We start from the raw sequence: 16,839 nt of genomic DNA on the forward strand, positions 1-16,839 counted from the left end.
ATTTTATGAGTTTGGCTCTAGGGACACTATCTTATCACCTCCTAGACAGAATAGATCAGGTTCATAATGATAAATGCATGTTGTCATAATTTCTCACTGTCACGGTGTACTGCAGCCCTAACAGCATCTATTCTTGTAAAACAGAACTGCAATCAAAAAGTTCAAAATTAATAGCTGTGAAATCTGAAGCACTCATAAGCATGTGTTTTTATCACTTCCATGCTGTGCAGATTGGGTACTCTTGTTATTTATTATTTGTGACAGCGAACAATTCCCACTTGCTTTAGTGCAAAAGCGAAGAGCTGTTCACATGTAACCAGTAAGGTGAAGAACAGATTTCAAACTGTTGGAATCATTTTGCAGGAACAAAATTACATGGATCATAACAAAGCCTTCTTTCAATGCCCAAAACAGTGGTTGCCCCACTAGTCTTTTTAACCTTTATTCATTCCCTTCTTTAAAAGCTTCTCTCATATCTAACATTCATATCTAACATGTTCTATGTTTGTACAGCACCTAGCCCAGTGGGGTCCTGGTCCATTACTAGGGATCCAAGGTGGTACGATAATACAAATATACTAATAATTTTTAAAACATGAAAATTGTCCTCATTTTGCAGATTACTATTAATATTACCTTTGTGCTAGGACTTACACAAACCCTCTTTTGTAAAGTGCTTTGAGATTCATGAGTAAAAATGTTATATATAGTCCCTGCCCTGTACAGTTTATAATACAGTCAAAACTCAACAAGTGACTGACAACTAGTAGGAGGGAAAAGGAAGGAAGACAGAGGGAAACAGTAACAAATATGTGTTACTATAGGCTAACAGCATGCAAAGCTTTATGGTTCAATTTGAGCTCATCTGTTGGCTACCCACTTCAGTTCCCAGAAATTTTGGCAGGGGACTCTGCATACATGTCAGATTTTTTAACAATACAAGTTTTCCATAAAACTAGCTCTATTTTAGTGTGAGTAGGATTCTTTTTTAAATTATTATTATTTTTCCTGAGATTATTCTTAAGGAAATTAAATACATAGTTCTCTCCAAATGGTGCATATTTCAAATTAGCAAAGAAGAAAGGTTAAGAGTAGTAACTACACTATAATATGTCTCCATCTGATTTTAACATTAACTCATAGAAAAATCTATCATTTATCAAGACAGCAAAAGAGAACTGCCTGTGGGCAATACCATATCAGTGCACAATTAGTTGCAGATTGAAGACACTAGCTTTAGATACATTCTCATGCTAGTAATCTGAATCCTAGTAGATTGGAAACCAGTGTCTCTTGATGAAATGCTATTTATTTAGCTACGGACAATTTGATTAGATGTAAGGGTAGTAATAATAAAACTAATAATTCCCAACGCTACACGAAATGGTGTTAGGTCATATTTTAATTGAGATTTTTAGTAGAGCATACAAAATTATAAAATGAAACAGGATATGTTACAAGAGAGGCTTTTATAGCAAAGTCATTTTCCCTTAGTTGAAAAAAAAAAACCTTTGTGAATGCTAAAAAGAAGCCTTTTCTTCTGTCAATTATTATAAACCCATCACAAAGTATGAATTCCTAGTTCTTAATGCTAAGTCTTTCAAATCCTTGGACTTATTTCATTTATTTTTTTTCTTTGATAACAGATGGATTTTCTTCTATCCTTAGTAATTTGCATCAATAGTAGATCATGAAGTCTTATAAATACATAAAGCTTTTTAGAAACATTTGGTAGCGGGAAGCTTTAACTAGCCCTTTTATATTTATGTAACATTAATTCTCCAGGAAGGTTACCATTTAACTTGAAGATTCCAGTCACTTTCTATACTTAATGAAGAACAAGTAAAAACATACACTCTAAATTCAGCACACTAGATTTCTATGGAAGTACCCTGAATTTCAGTGTTAGAATGTTCAAGATGAATTATCAGTACATTCAGCAAAATCTGCACAGCCAAGGGAATATAGCAAAACCCATACCCTGTTGAATACCACACAAGTCAAAATCTATTTTGCAATACTCTGAATAAGCAGGCTAAGTAAATCTGTTCAATCTGTTTTACATGCAGAGAATTTCATACTGCTCTTTATCTTTTCCTCCACACAAAAGAAAAACTAATGCTAGAAAAAGCATACTTTTAAATCATATTTAATAAATATATATTTAGAATGATCATAGTTTTGCAAACACAGTTAATCTTATTTGTTTTCCTTATTAGTAGACTAAATATGAGTTCCTCCAAGTCATCTTTTTCTAAATTCAATATAGTAAAGGACAAACATATCATATAGCCATTCAAATAATATACTCTTTTCTGTTTACAAAAATGCAAACAAATTATAAATTTGGGACCTGATATACCACAGCTTTATATGCTAATAACTCCCCATAAGTCAAAGAGTAACAAGAGTATATTTTGGTGTTTCATAGCAGTGAAATAAACCAGGGGTATCTGATCCTGCTCTCATCAGTCATTGAGAGTTTTGTTATTAACTGAAATGTGAGTAGGATCCCCAACTCATAGCTCTCATAAAAGGCCAAGAAGTAAAAAGAAGAATAAATAGGAATGGTTCTGATCTTACTTCTCCTTGTTTTACACCTGTTCAAGTGAGTTATTGATGTATGTGAGATCAGAATCATCCCCTTTGTCTCTTTCGAAAGATTTCATACAGTAAATCAACACATATTCTGCTAAAATATATAATATGTTATTTAGCACTTATTTAGCACTCTTATCTGTATATTTCTTTAGCTATTCTAGTTGAAAATTCCATTTTGTAAATGTGTATTAATTGTTAAGTTACAAGATGCACAGTATGTTTTATAATTGCTGGAAAAAATTGCTGATGGTTCAAAGCCACAAGGAAAATGGATGCTGCTTAATTTCGGACCCAGTTTTGTCATCCTTATATACGCTAAGCATTACTTGTTCTATGAATAAACTAGTTTATTTCAATAGAACTACTTGTGAAGTAAAACATTACTCAATGTGAGTAAAGGTGGCAGATTCAGTCCCTTAGATGGCAGGCAGCAGAATGAAATTGCAAGTACATATTTAAGTTAGTCTTATGAATGAGTTTTCTAAATCTGTAAAACAGTTATATCCCAAGATCAGAATGGAAGGTCACTGGTTGAGCATGTAGTGACCTGTAATTAAATAGAGGTCTTGCAATTTCTAGTACAATTATTCCCACTGAACAAGGATTCACAAAATTACTTGGAGAAAAAATAACTTTTATTTCAAAGGAATCAATTATTGCCTTTTGGTAAACTCATAAGGCAGCTGTAACATAATTATATATTCATAAAGTATGAATGATTTTGTTTTCACATCAACTAAGATCTCCCTTTCTGATATAATGAAGTACACACACATAATGTCACTACAACCTATTTAGTGCACATGGAGGGAGATCAGGAGCTTTATTCACCACTGTATTATTCAAATTTTATGTCCATGTAATGCCACTGAAAGTAATGAAACTGCACTAGCATAAAACTGGAGTAACCGTCTAGAGAATCAAGCCAAATGCATGTTAAAAGCAGCAAAAAATAAAGTTGGGGGAGGTAAAAATAATAAAATATTAACTGACACTATTGTAATGAAAACACTGAAAAAAGAACAATTTAATTCAATGTCTATTATATTTGCACCTGCTATTGCTTCATTAGTGATGTTTCCATTTTTGTTTTTAATCTTGATTTTAGGAGACATAGATTTCAATGAGAACATTTGTTGTGGGTTAAACTTAGCATACAGAATTAGAGTTTTAAACTTAGTAAATTACATAGATTTGCCCAGGCCAGATTTGGTCAACCAATGTGCATGACCTCAACTGGGTGGCAAAGTTTTAATTTCAAAAGTAGGCAAGCATTTTAGGTCAAATCTGTCTCAATTGTATGCACACTAGGGGACAGCACACAATTGCATGATCAAATACGCACAATGGACTGCCCAGTAGATTTAACAAAGATGTCTGTGCATATTTAGCCAAGCACTGCCCATTAGTATGATCAAGAACATACTTAAGAATGGAGTTATACTCTCTTGAACCTTATATCCAAGAAACATAACTCTGGGAATATTGTTACAACAATGGTTCTGCATTTTGCATTTAATATAGGGCCAAATCCTGCTCACTATCCTCAGGCAAGTAATATTGAACAAGACAGTCAAGGTTCTAAACCATTAATAATGTAAAAGGTGAGGTTTTGAGGTATTTCTTTTTGAGTTGTTGAATAAATGCCAATAAAATAAAATCTTACTACATAATAGATTATGCTTGCCAGTGTCAGGATAGACCAAGCTAAGTTTTAAAACAAAATAAGTATAAAATGCTTTTTTTGAGCTCCTAATTGTCATTTATAAGATAATAATTAGTGTACTATTTGTGATCCTTTGTGAGAATAATAAAAGTATGCATTGGAAGTCATGCTACAACAATATCTGTACAAGCTAATGTAGGGATGGCAGTAGAACAAATTTCTGAGTGGGGAAATGACCGGTTTAAAGGATGTAAACAATGAAAAAGAAATCAGATAATTTTCTAAACCTCTCTGTTCTGAATCTGACTGAAAAGCACAGTTCTGTTCAAACAAGATTGCATAGCCAATGTCAAGAATCCATAAGATTTTACTGGTTTCAAGTGTTTGGTTGGTTGGTTGGTTTTTTCCCCCTTAGAGGAAAAATACTGCACTTTTTAAGGAACTCTGGTTATTCAGTGTTCACATTTTGTATTAAATTATGTCTCCTGTTTTCTGAAAAGTGTGGGACAAACTCTACTCTCAAGTACAACTATGTAATCAGTCAGCTTCACTGAACTAGCACTGGTGTAACAAACACAAGAAAGAATTTGGTCCCTGATTCAGTAAAGTACTTGGGACTACTCACATACTTAAAGTTAGGGATATGTTTAAGTAGCCTGCTGAACTGGCGCTTTGGTATTGAATGTGGTTTTGAATTTTTGATATTTGTAAGTGGCCTAAAAAAGTAAAGTACAAAATTCCGTTATCAGTATTTGCTGAATTTCCCCCAAGCTGAGAGAGGAACCAAGAACACAAAATACCTTAAAGCTTACTTTATTTTCTTTCATTCATGCAATTCTCATTATATCCATCCCCACCACTCTCAGTTGGCTCCCCTCCAATCTGATATGCCATCACACTGATACAATAGCGACCTCAGAAACACACTGGTTCCTGCACCTGCAGCTGCCCCATCACAGTAGGGATGTGTAAGTAAGTATTGTGATTTTTTTTTTCATATGTAGAGTGTTTTTCCAAATTTCTTTTGTATTCAGATTTTTAAGGTCAGAAGGGCTCATTTTGATAATTTTATCTGACCTCCAGCATGAGACAGACTGTATATTTACATATTATGGAATTTGGTTTTAAATAATTTTGCAAATTTCAAAAATCATACAAAACAGTAACTGTCATAACTATAAAGGGAAGGGTAACAGCCCTCCTGTGTACACTACTATAAAATCCCTCCAGGCCAGAGACTCCAAAATCCTTTTACCTGTAAAGGGTTAAGAAGCTCAGGTAACCTGGCTGACACCTGACCCAAAGGACCAATAAGGGGACAAGATACTTTCAATTCTTGGTGGGGGGAAGGCTTTTGTTTGTGCTCTTTGTTTTGGTGGGAGTTCGCTCTTGGGACTAAGAGGGACCAGACATCAATCCATGCTCTCCAAATCTTTCTGAACAAGGCTCTCGTATTTCAAACTTGTAAGTACAGCCAGGCAAGGTGTGTTAATTTTATCTTTGTTTTCTCAACTTGTAAATGTACCTTTTGCTAGGGTGTTTACCTCTGTTTGCTGTAACTTTGAACCTAAGGCTGGGGGGGGTCCTCTGGGCTCTTTAAGTTTGATTACCCTGTAAAGTTATTTTCCATCCTGATTTTACAGAGATGATGTTGACCTTTTTCTTTAATTAAAAGCCTTTTTTAATAACCTGATTGATTTTTCCTTGTTTTTAGATCCAAGGGGATTGGGTCTGGATCCACCAGGAGTTGGTGGGAGAAAGGAGGGGGGATGGTTAATTTCTCCTTGTTTTGAGATCCAAGGGGTTGGATCTGTGTTCACCAGGGAGTTGGTGGAAGAGTCTCTCAAGGCTACCCAGGGAAGGAAGTTAGCCCATTGGGAGTGGTGGCAGCGGACCAGATCTAAGCTGGTAGTTAAGCTTAGAAGTTTTCATGCAGGCCCCCACATCTGTACCCTAAAATTCAGAGTGGGAAAGGAGCCTTGACAGTAACAAACCCCAAGACTGGTTCTCTGATATATGTGACATACCAACATAGTACATGTTAAGGTATCAGGTCAGAGTGGAAGTTAACAAAGCAACATAGGAATGGGCATTGTGGGATCAATCTGAAAGAGGAAATATAAAGATATTTTTGCATAATAATACTCTGAATGCCCTTCTTATACTGGTTATTGGAGTCATTCAGCACATATTGGTAAAGTTATATGAATTGGGTAATTTACTTTTGCAAGTCACCTGGCGTGGTGGCATGGTCGATAAATATTAAGGTGTCACTTACATTCTGTGTAAAAGTTGGAATTGTTCTCTTACTATCTTTTGGTTCAAAAGAGATATTATGCAATGTAAAACTTTGTTTCCATTTAGATATTAATTCATTAATGTGGGTGATAATTAATAATAATAAGTTTAATAATGTCATTTCAAAATATTTGCAGAATGCAACATTTAGAGTAACACTACAAATGTCCAAAACATGATATAACTAGGGACAACCGAATCTCTCGTTTAGATAAGAGAAATCAAGCCAAATAAGAAGGATACTGAGCACATCTCCCAGACATATGACATACAAACTCCTTTGTTAGAATATGAAACAGTAAAAAGATATGGAGAAGGTTATGTTGTAATTTATATGCAATATATTTTACCCATTCTAAGAATGAATACCGGGAATTCATTTTGTAGATTTAACAGTTCCTTAACATTTACTATAAACAGAAATGCTGAAAACATGCTTTAGAAGCCTGGCTGTAAGATGCTGAACTGTATTTCTCAAATATGTGTAACAAAGATGTACTTTAAGTATTTCCATAAGTAAAAGAAAATAACATGACATGTTTAAACTAATTATAGTAAAGAATTTAGAGTGCTTCTAAAGGACTTAGGTAATTAGCTAACAAGAAAAATACCAACAAGATTTGAATTCTGAAGTCTGATGATTTATGATTATGTTTTACTGCAAAACCTAATCATGGCCAAGTTTTCTGTTTAAGGGCAATGCTCTGAAAAGTTAACTGCACAAACATTCAAAAACTTCCATGGATCAAATTTACAAGGCAATTTGTCTGTCATTTCAGGGCAGAAATTAGTCTGCAAAAATACTAGTCAGTCAAACTTGCAATAAATATTGGGGCACAAGGTATCTAAGCAGGCAGAAATGAAGAAGCATTTATATAAACATATGCTTCAGTATCACAGGTGTATAAGGACCAATGTTCTCCAACCCAATCATTCCACACTTAGTTTGTTTTTAAATATATATTTCTTTAATTCAGATATTTAATTTTTGGAGTATTTTAATATGCTCAGGTTGGAAAATATCCATACATACAGTCAGGGAGCTGTCAAAGATAGTAAATCACACCCTATCCCTTTGAAGATGCCTGCTTTCCCGTCTGCCCTCAACAATAGGCATTCTTTAGTCCTTCAAAGCATGACACTCCTCCTCTACTCAGTTCCATCCCTTTGGAGTGAGGGATGATTGTCATAGCAAGTTAGCTTTTTGCACACAGAACATGAGGGTTTCACTGAACAGGAAAATAAAGCCTTTACTTGTTAACTGAAGACAGTGTGTTAAGTAGAGCTAATAAAAACTTCAAAAGATATATCACCATGTTTAATTAGTCCCTGTTTCCAAAGTGATTTGTTACTAAGTGACAAATATGGGCCATTTCTAAAACCAACTGTAGAATATTTACTCTTTTGCAAACTGAAGATAGAACATCTAGCTATGCTTTTAGAAACTTCTCTCCAAACTGTATCCATGTTAAATGTTAAAATGTTACACCTCATCCCAAAGCTCCACACTTCTTTTCTACATTGAGCTAGTGCTAAAGTAAGATTTTTTAAAAAACATTGATTAGGCTCAAGAAAATTAGTCAAGGCACAAGTCATGACCAACTTTACTCTCGGGGATTAGTCTGTAATTTTTATAAACAGTTTTACATACATTATCATGAAGAAAGAGGATGTTTGCTTGGCTGGTTAAACTGTACATTTAAGATTGACTGCTCCTTGATGCACCAGGCATAACCTCTCATTAACTTCAACAGGAGTTACATGTGCATACTGATGGGAGAATGGATACTTTAATTTATAGTTACAACTCACATATGTGATAACCAGCCATATACAATGTTTCCACAATCCAAGAGACTGTTAATGTACAATACCTGTGTAAACCGATTAACTGAATAGCATACTAAGAAGATTTTTTTAATTAATTTCTACAAATTGTATTGTTATAGAGATGCAACTGGGTAGGCTTGTCACCACACTTAGGTGTGATAACAGTTTTCTTCACTAAGCAGCACATTTTCCAAATAGCAAAAGCATGAGGGTAATTCATAAAGAATTATAGAATTGGATAGGCAACAATGTACCTCAAGCAAAGAGATAATGACATTCACAGATTCTTACATAGCTCTTTCTAATCACACTGAAGGTGACATATATTTCTTTGAAAAAGCATCCAGAATATTTTAAAGATCCCATTCTTCAGACATCATCTTTGCATAGCAAATAAAAGAGAAACCAGTGGACATCAACAGACAAAAAAAAAAAAAAAAACCTCTAAGGGGCCTCTAGCAGAGGTTAACATAAAAATCTCACACCATGCCTAAAAGTTTCAGTGGATGAAATCTGCCCTAATATCTTTTCATGTGTTTCCTATTATTTTTCATTATAAAGCAAAGTGGAATATAACATACAAAGATTAATTGACAAGCAATACTGCATAATAGAAAATTATTACTTCTAATTTACAATTATGATTAGGGAGCCAATCCTCCAAGCTGCTGATTGCTTCTGTGATGTGCTGAACTTCCTTAACTTGTATTGTCTTTGCTGGAAGTTAAGCATGTTCATCATCTCACAGGCAGTGTTTAGCACCTTGAAGATCAGGTCATCAGGTCCGGATTGAGCAAAGCACTTGCCTAAATCCATGCCTGTTCAGCAAAGCACTTATGCATATGCTTAATTTTAGGCAAATGTTTAAATCCCACTGAAGATAATGGGATTTAAGCATTTGCTTAAAGTTAAGCATATGGTTAAGTGTTTTGCTGAATAGGGATGGACTGCTAAATCAAGGTCTAAAATAATATGCTATTTCGGACAGAAACTTCATATTAATAAGACAAGAACAGCCTTGAAAGAGGCTCCTTTAAGGTAATTTGGGGAGGGGGGGGAGGGAATAGAAATTTGTTGTAAAGTGAAGGTTAAATATGATGTGTCATAATGCTATAATATCTAACTAAACTTTATTAAAAGTAAGTAGTGTATCCAATACAAAATTTAGTTTTAAAATCTATTATTTTTAATACTTATGCCAAGAGGTGTTTTTGTTGTTGTTGATTTTTGTGGTTTATAGTGTTTCATATGGTACTGCACCAAACAAAATACCCTGAAGAACTAAGTATGAGGTACTAAACTCTAAAACTAAATATATGTTGCCTTGAAGAAAAAAAAGTACAGCACAACACAAAATCAGAATGGAAAGACATTACCTGTGTACTCACTTGAGCACACCATTTGGTACTGTAAATGGAGACCTTTCCCCTGGCAACAATATTGTGGGTATGAAGATGTATCAATTACCAAGTCTAATTACATTAATGGATAATGGATATCACCCTCATCTACTTCAGGATGGGCACTTCCTGATTTGTCTATTTACTTGTCTTTAAAACTTCATGCACTTTCTAATCTCTCCATGGAATAAAGGCAACTGTCAATGAGTAAATGAGGAAAGACATGCAAGTTTCAGCTAATCTCTTGCTGTAATATGCATGTGAATGTTCCACTTGTTTTACCTTGTATGTACAATTAAACTATGATAAAATTAATACTATTTGATAGTAACTGATTTCTAAATGCGTCACCTTTCCTTCTAAACAAGACACTGAGTATCTGGTTTAAGTGTTCAAGAATATGAATACCTACTCTGGTGAGTCAGTCAATGCTCAAATGGTAATGTTTGAGATATGAAAAGTTCAGGTTATTTATATAAACCTCCGCCTGATACACTCATTATTATATTAAAATAAAATTTTAAAAAAATTAAAGCACAAGAGCACATAAATGTCACTCAGCAGCAAGTTAGCAAGTGCCCATAGGATAGCTATAACAGAAATAGTCTGCCAAAAAAAATCTATCCTGTAAGTTTTTATTTAACATTATTCTTACTGTCCTCTGAGTCAATACCCACTGTCCGGTCTTTAATATATATGCATGTTTGTGTTTGTGTGTATGCTGACCATTCTGAGAAGCTATTTATTTTATCCAAAGAAAACTTCAGTTACAATACTTATAAAGATATTAAACCAAAATGTTGAGTAATGTAAACTTTTTAGTATATTTTAAAATAACTCCTGTGTTAAGACATTAAAATATCAGCCATAAATTACTCAATTATATTGATCTTTATAACCAAACTACTTTCACAAAAAGCTGTCAGACATTAACTGAGACACAGGTATGGGGGGAAGGGAGCTGTTTTAAACTAGATAAATTAAGAGTTTTTCTTGATGTGTTCCTTCCACTTTGATTGTTGTATGTAAAAGTGTAGTAAGCTATTTTCTTCTCCCAGGACATCTCATAATGTATTGTACATCAAAAATATGTCCTGGGAAAATATTCTAAATAATTTAATAAACAAGATACAATCAATATATTTTTGCACAAAAACCTCAAAGAAAGCATGTATCAGCACAAGTAGTCATTTGTATAGTCTAATCTCTTACCAATTCCTACATTTAACACACAAGCCATTTTTTTCACCAAAAACAAATTATACTTTTGACAGTCTTTAATTCATATTTTGAGATGAATTCTGGCAGCAAGAAAGATTTAGTATCTGATTAGCATGGATTATACCTCATGTGTTGGTATAATGATCACTAAAAAGGCATAATCTACTATGTGTTTAATAAACCTTAGAGGATGGAAGCTTGTGAACTTTTCTACTATTTTACATTTTATATAAGCAATATTTTCAAAAGTAAATTTATAATGGTCTCCCTGGGAGAAAGTTAATGAAATGTTTTGCCAAAAAACTACTATGTCAAATGTTCTGTAAAACATTAGTATGACTAGTAAAACAACATACACAAAAAATATTAGCAAATATTACATCAATCATACCAGTTTTGTAGCTCAGCTGAAAGAATGAATGGCTCGTGACATCCACTTCTACTTACAATATATTATTCCACCATGCAGAATGCAAATACTGGTTGCATATTATAAAAGTCAATTTTAGTACACAAACAGACATCTCAAAGTATAAACATGTAGTTGTGTACCATATCTGCATGTTAATAAGTGGGAAAGAAAGCATTTTTGTCAAATTTGTCAGATTTTCAATGTTCCAGACTTGGCACCATATTTGCATGAATCTACATTCATTTATCTATAGTATCTTGCATAATGTGCATAGTAGTTGAGAAAACTTTCAGAACTTTCATCTTATGCAGATCCTCCTCTCCCCTTACCCCCACCCCATGACAGTACCAACTGCAAAACATTTTTCTCAGCATATAACCTCCCAACAAAGTAAGTCAAGGAAAATTATCTCAGCTCAAAATTCAGCTTTATAAAATAAAAATATAGGTTTGAATTATAATAATGGACTGATTCTCCACTATGTTACACCAAATTGGTGCCAGGTATTACACTGGTATCTTCCTTTTATACTGGCAGAACTCCATTGACTTCAATGCCTGATTTACATCAATGTAAGTAAGATCAGAATCAGTCACTTGTATCACTTGTAAGTTCAGAAATATTTTACTGAGTTGGTGATACCACGGAAGTCAGTCCCACCACTACTGACATTCAGATACTACTCAGTGTGATTGAGGGTGGCACAATTGGGGCCTTATGAATTTAATATAATATTCTCCAAACCAGTTAAACTATTATAGAAGTAGGGGCCAAATCTGAGCTCACTTGCTCTTATCAAGAGTCAGTCTTCTGAAATCAATGGTATTAGTGGTATAAAGAAAAAGATATAAGTGGAATCACAATCAGGCACATATATTATAGAGAGATCTGAATCTTAATAAATTACCCATAATTAGATCCCTCAACCTTTTAACATCGTGGCTGCAAATTCACACACATGTATACACAAAGCCATAGAGAGTGTGAATGAAGTCAGAGGACAGCTCCCTCTCTCAATAGGACCCTGCTGCCTGGGTGGCAGGAAAGAATTCGCTCTCTCAATGGAACCTTGTTGTCTAGTGGATGCACCTCCCTCTGAAAGAAAGACACTGATGGCTGCCTGTTTCAAAGGGACTCTGGTGGCTGGCTGGGTATATGTGGGTGGTGGTGGCAGTGGGTAATGGGGATGTCTCTGTTTCCCTTACCTGCTTGTTGTGCTTACTACTGGCTGGTTATCTGTGGCTTGAAGACTGTGTGGTGAGGGGGAGGATGTCTGCAGCTCCCACGTTGTGCTGGTTGCTGGCTGGATGTATGTGCTGGGGGCTGATAAGGACGTCTCGGATTCCCTTCTAGGGGTTTACTCGATTGCTGGCTTGGAGGGAGGGAGCCCTCTGCCCTCACTCTCATAAACTATACAGTATTTGCTACAGGCTTCCTCCTGTGTTTGTGAGGCATGGGAGGAGGAATAATTTTAGTGGGGAGTCCCCGACTCCTCTATCTGCTCATTACTTACTGCCAGTTAGCTGGCAGGCTGTGTGGCGTGAAGGAGGAGATGGGGTGTCTTTGGTTTCCTTACTTGCCAGCTGTACTTGCGGCTGGCTCCACTGGCTGCCTGCAGGGAGGAGTAGGGAAGAGTACAAAGGGGATCCCCTGACTCTCTCCCTCGCTTACAATACTTGGTGCTGGCTAGAGGACTGCCTTTGTCTGTGTGTAACAGGGAGGGTCCCCAGCTTCCACACCTACTTGCTGGGGATGGGAGGGCTAGCTGTATGGAAGTGCGGTTGGAAGTAGTTAGGGGGTGAGCCCAGCACCCTTACCTGCTTGCTGTACTTGCTGCTGGCCTGACAGCTGTACTCGGAGCAGTGGTCCGATCCAATGGAGATGTTGTCTCCTGCCCCCACAAAAGTATTGGCCGGGGGCAGTTCCTGCACGGCCTGGTGCTTTTTCCCGGCGGTGGGGGACTGCGGGTGAAGCTGGACAGTGGGCAGCGGCGAGCTGGATTTGTAATGCCTGGCCAGGTCCGGGCTGCCCGGGCCGCCGTTGACCGAGCGGTATCGGCCCATGCTCGGGCTGTCGGAGAGCTTCTTGTTGACGCTGTCGTAGCGCTGCCCGTTGGGCTTGGAGGCCTCCACGGTGACGATGCTGCTGTAGAGGGGCTGCTTGCCCTTCTTGCCTTTCTTGTCCTTCTTGGGCTTCTTGGCCTTGTCGTGCTGCTGCGGGGTGAAGAAGTCCTCGTGGTCTTTCTTGCCCGCCTCGTAGCCGTGCTTGCTCTTGGAGCGGCAGTACCGGGCCATGACCACCACCAGGATGAGCAGGATCACCGTCATGATTCCGGCCACCACCCCGATGACGATGCTGAGCCGCTGCTTGCTCAGCTCGTAGCTGGGGTCGCCGGCGATGTCCTGGGCCAGGGGCGTGTGCAGGCTGCGGGCCACCTGGCTCTCCACCACGGTGGCGTTGGAGAGGCTCTCGTTGACGAAGACGTGGAGCAAGGCGGTGGTGGACTGGGGCGGCTGGCCGCTGTCGTTCACCTGCACCACCAGGCGGTGCAGGCCATAGTGCTTGGGGGCCAGCTTGCCCACCAGCGACACCACGCCGCTGGCCGGGTCGATCTCGAAAAGCTTGAAGGGGTTGCCCCCGACGATGCTGAAGTTGAGGTCGGCGTTGAGGCCCGTGTCCGCGTCGGTGGCCAGCACGGTGGCCACCACAGTGCGCAGGTTGCTGGAGGGGGGCAGCACGGTGTAGGAGCTGTTGCTGGGGAAAGTGACGGCGGGCGGGTTGTCGTTCTCGTCCATCACAAAGAGGGAGACTGTGGCGGTGGCCGAGCGGGGCGGCTCCCCTCCGTCCACCGCCTTGACCTTGAAGGTGTAGCTGGTTTGCTGCTCCCGGTCGAAGGAGACAGTGGAGTAGATGGTGCCGGTGTCGTTCTCGATGGAGAAGATGCCGGCGGCCTGGTCCTGCTCCCCGGGCTGGATGGAGAGGCTGAGCTCGGCGTTGCGGCCCCGGTCGGCGTCCATCACGGTCACCATGCCCACGGGGCTGTTGGGCTGCAGGTTCTCCTTCACGTAGAAGGTGAACACGTCCTGCATGAAGCGCGGCTCGTTGTCGTTGCGGTCGGCCACCCGCACCACCACTGTGGTGGAGCCCTGCAGGGCCGGCACCCCCTTGTCCCGGGCCGTCACCTGGAACTCGTAAGTGTCGCGCTGCTCGCGGTCCAGCACCGCCTGCACCAGCACGTCCCCGGAGTCCGGGTCGATGCTGAAGATGCCTCCGGGCGCCTCCGAGGAGAGGGGAGAGGGCTCCAGCGAGTAGAAGATCTCGGCGTTCTTGCCGCTGTCCGCGTCCGTGGCCGCCACCGTGGCCACCCTCTCCCCAGGCGAGTTGTTCTCCGGGAAGGAGACCTCCAGCACGGCCTGGCCGAACAGCGGCGGGTTGTCGTTGGTGTCCGCTACCCGCACCAGCAGCGAGTTGTTGCTGGACAGGCTGGGGCTGCCCGAGTCCACGGCCACGATCACCACGTTGTAGTCACGGACGGCTTCGTAGTCGAGCGGGGCCGAGGTGTGCAGGAAGTACTTGCGCTTGTTCTGAGGCTCCCCTTCGCCCTCGCTGGCCGGCTTGAGCTGGAAGGGCACGTCCCCTACCACCGTGCAGGTCACCACGCCGTTCTCGCCCTGGTCGCGGTCGGACACCTGCACCAGGGCGATGGGGGTGTCCACCAGCACGTCCTCGGCCACGCTGGCCACCCCGTCCCGCAGCGGGATGCGGCCGATCTTGCGGATGTCGATGGTGGGCACGTTGTCGTTCTCGTCGCGGATGTTCAGCACCACCGTGGCCTTGTCGGTCTTGGGCGGCTGGCCCCGGTCCCGGGCCATGACGGTGAAGCGGAGCTGGTTCACCTCCTCCCGGTCGATGCGGTGCAAGACGCTGAGCCAGCCCGAGGTCTCGTCCAGCCGCAGCAGGCGCCTCACCGACTCGGTGGCCGCCCCGAAGACGTACTCGATCTGCCCGTTCACCCCCACGTCCAGGTCGGCGGCCCGCAGCTGCAGGATGGGGGTCCCGGGGCTGCTGTTCTCCGCCAGGTCCGCCTCATAGACGCTCTTCTCAAAGCGGGGGCTGTTGTCGTTCACGTCGGTGATCAGTACCCTCAGGATGGCCTGGGAGGAGCGGGCCGGGTCGCCGCCGTCCCGCACCCTCAGGCTCAGTTCATAGGAGTCCCTCTGCTCTCGGTCCAGCGCCCCTTTGACAATCAGCTGCGGCTGCTTCTCCCCATCAGGGGTGTCGGCCACCTGTAGCTCGAACACGCTGCTGCGGGCCGCCCCGTCCGGCTCCTGCCTCCTCTTACTGCCGCCGGGGTAGAGGGCGCTCTCAGCTGCAGAAGCCGACCCCCCTCCTCCGCGTCTGCCCCCGTCGCCGCCGGGCTCCTGCAGCAGCTCGTAGCGCTCGATGCCGTTGCGACCGAAGTCTCTGTCGGTGGCAGTGGGGAGCAGATAGAGGGTCCCTACGGGCCGGTTTTCCTCCACGGTAAGGGTGAGGACAGGCGAGGGGAAAGTGGGGGTGTTGTCGTTGATGTCCAGGATGATGACCCGGCCCTCGAAGAGGTCCACCCAGCTCTGCGAAGGGCCGATTACCGAGACCTCGAAGTCCAGGAAGCACTCGTTCTCATCGAAGATCATCTGGCACTGCGGCAGCTTCTCGCGGTCTATGCGCCGCTCAGTGGTGCTCAGCTCCCCGGTCATGTTATCGATCTTCAGGTAGTCGGAGCCCGACTCCAGGCTGAATGTCACCTCTCCAGAGCCCGTTACGATGCCCAGGTCTGAAGCCACGTTGCCTATGCGGATGTCGGCAGGTCCTTCCTCGGCCAGCCGGTACCTCAGCAGCTGCTTGGCCGCGGCCAAGCTGACCCAGAGTGGAGGAGGCAGCAGGAGCAAGAAGCAGCAGCAGCAGCAATGCACAAAGCCAAAGAGAGTCCGCATCTTCCTCATCTTCTTCGCACCAAAAACCCCCTCCTCTCTCCCACCAGCTCCCCTGACAAGCCAACAGAAATGCTCAGCGTGCGGATGATCAATTATAAAATCCTTCTCTTCCGGGAAACTTATTGTCTCATAACTGGTGCAATCGGTGATCAAAACCCTGGTGTTGGCTCCTCTCCCCCCTTCCTTCCAGTTGCAATATGCTTACAGTTCATGGGACAGTGTATTTTGCTTTTTAAAGATTCATCTCAACAGATAGGACGGGATTTTCCTCCTCCTCCTCCTCTGGTTTTACTGTAATCACTTTGCAAGGTTTGTAATAAAAGCAGGAGCAGCAGGGTGCTATTCGAAGCCCCCCCTCTCTTCCCAGGTCGTCTTCTTTGCTCCTAGAGTTAAGTACAATTCACACTCTTCTCCCTCTGTCTCTCTCAGCCGTTTACG

At 41.3% G+C, this 16,839-nt stretch overlaps 1 protein-coding gene across 1 annotated transcript in view; it reads right to left on the bottom strand.

The window, feature by feature from the left end:
• Positions 1 to 16,410, bottom strand: part of PCDH7 (protocadherin 7) — a 388,023-nt gene extending 371,613 nt beyond the window's left edge. The window contains exon 1 of the mRNA XM_024197409.1: positions 13,246 to 16,410. Coding sequence (XP_024053177.1) covers positions 13,246 to 16,410 — 3,165 coding nt within the window. The remainder of the gene's footprint in view (positions 1 to 13,245) is intronic.
• Positions 16,411 to 16,839: the final 429 nt, after the last annotated feature.

The sequence above is a fragment of the Terrapene carolina genome, unplaced genomic scaffold, assembly GCF_002925995.2.
Source record: "Terrapene carolina triunguis isolate 2854851 unplaced genomic scaffold, T_m_triunguis-2.0 Scaffold66, whole genome shotgun sequence".
NCBI classification, from domain to species: Eukaryota; Metazoa; Chordata; order Testudines; family Emydidae; genus Terrapene; species Terrapene triunguis.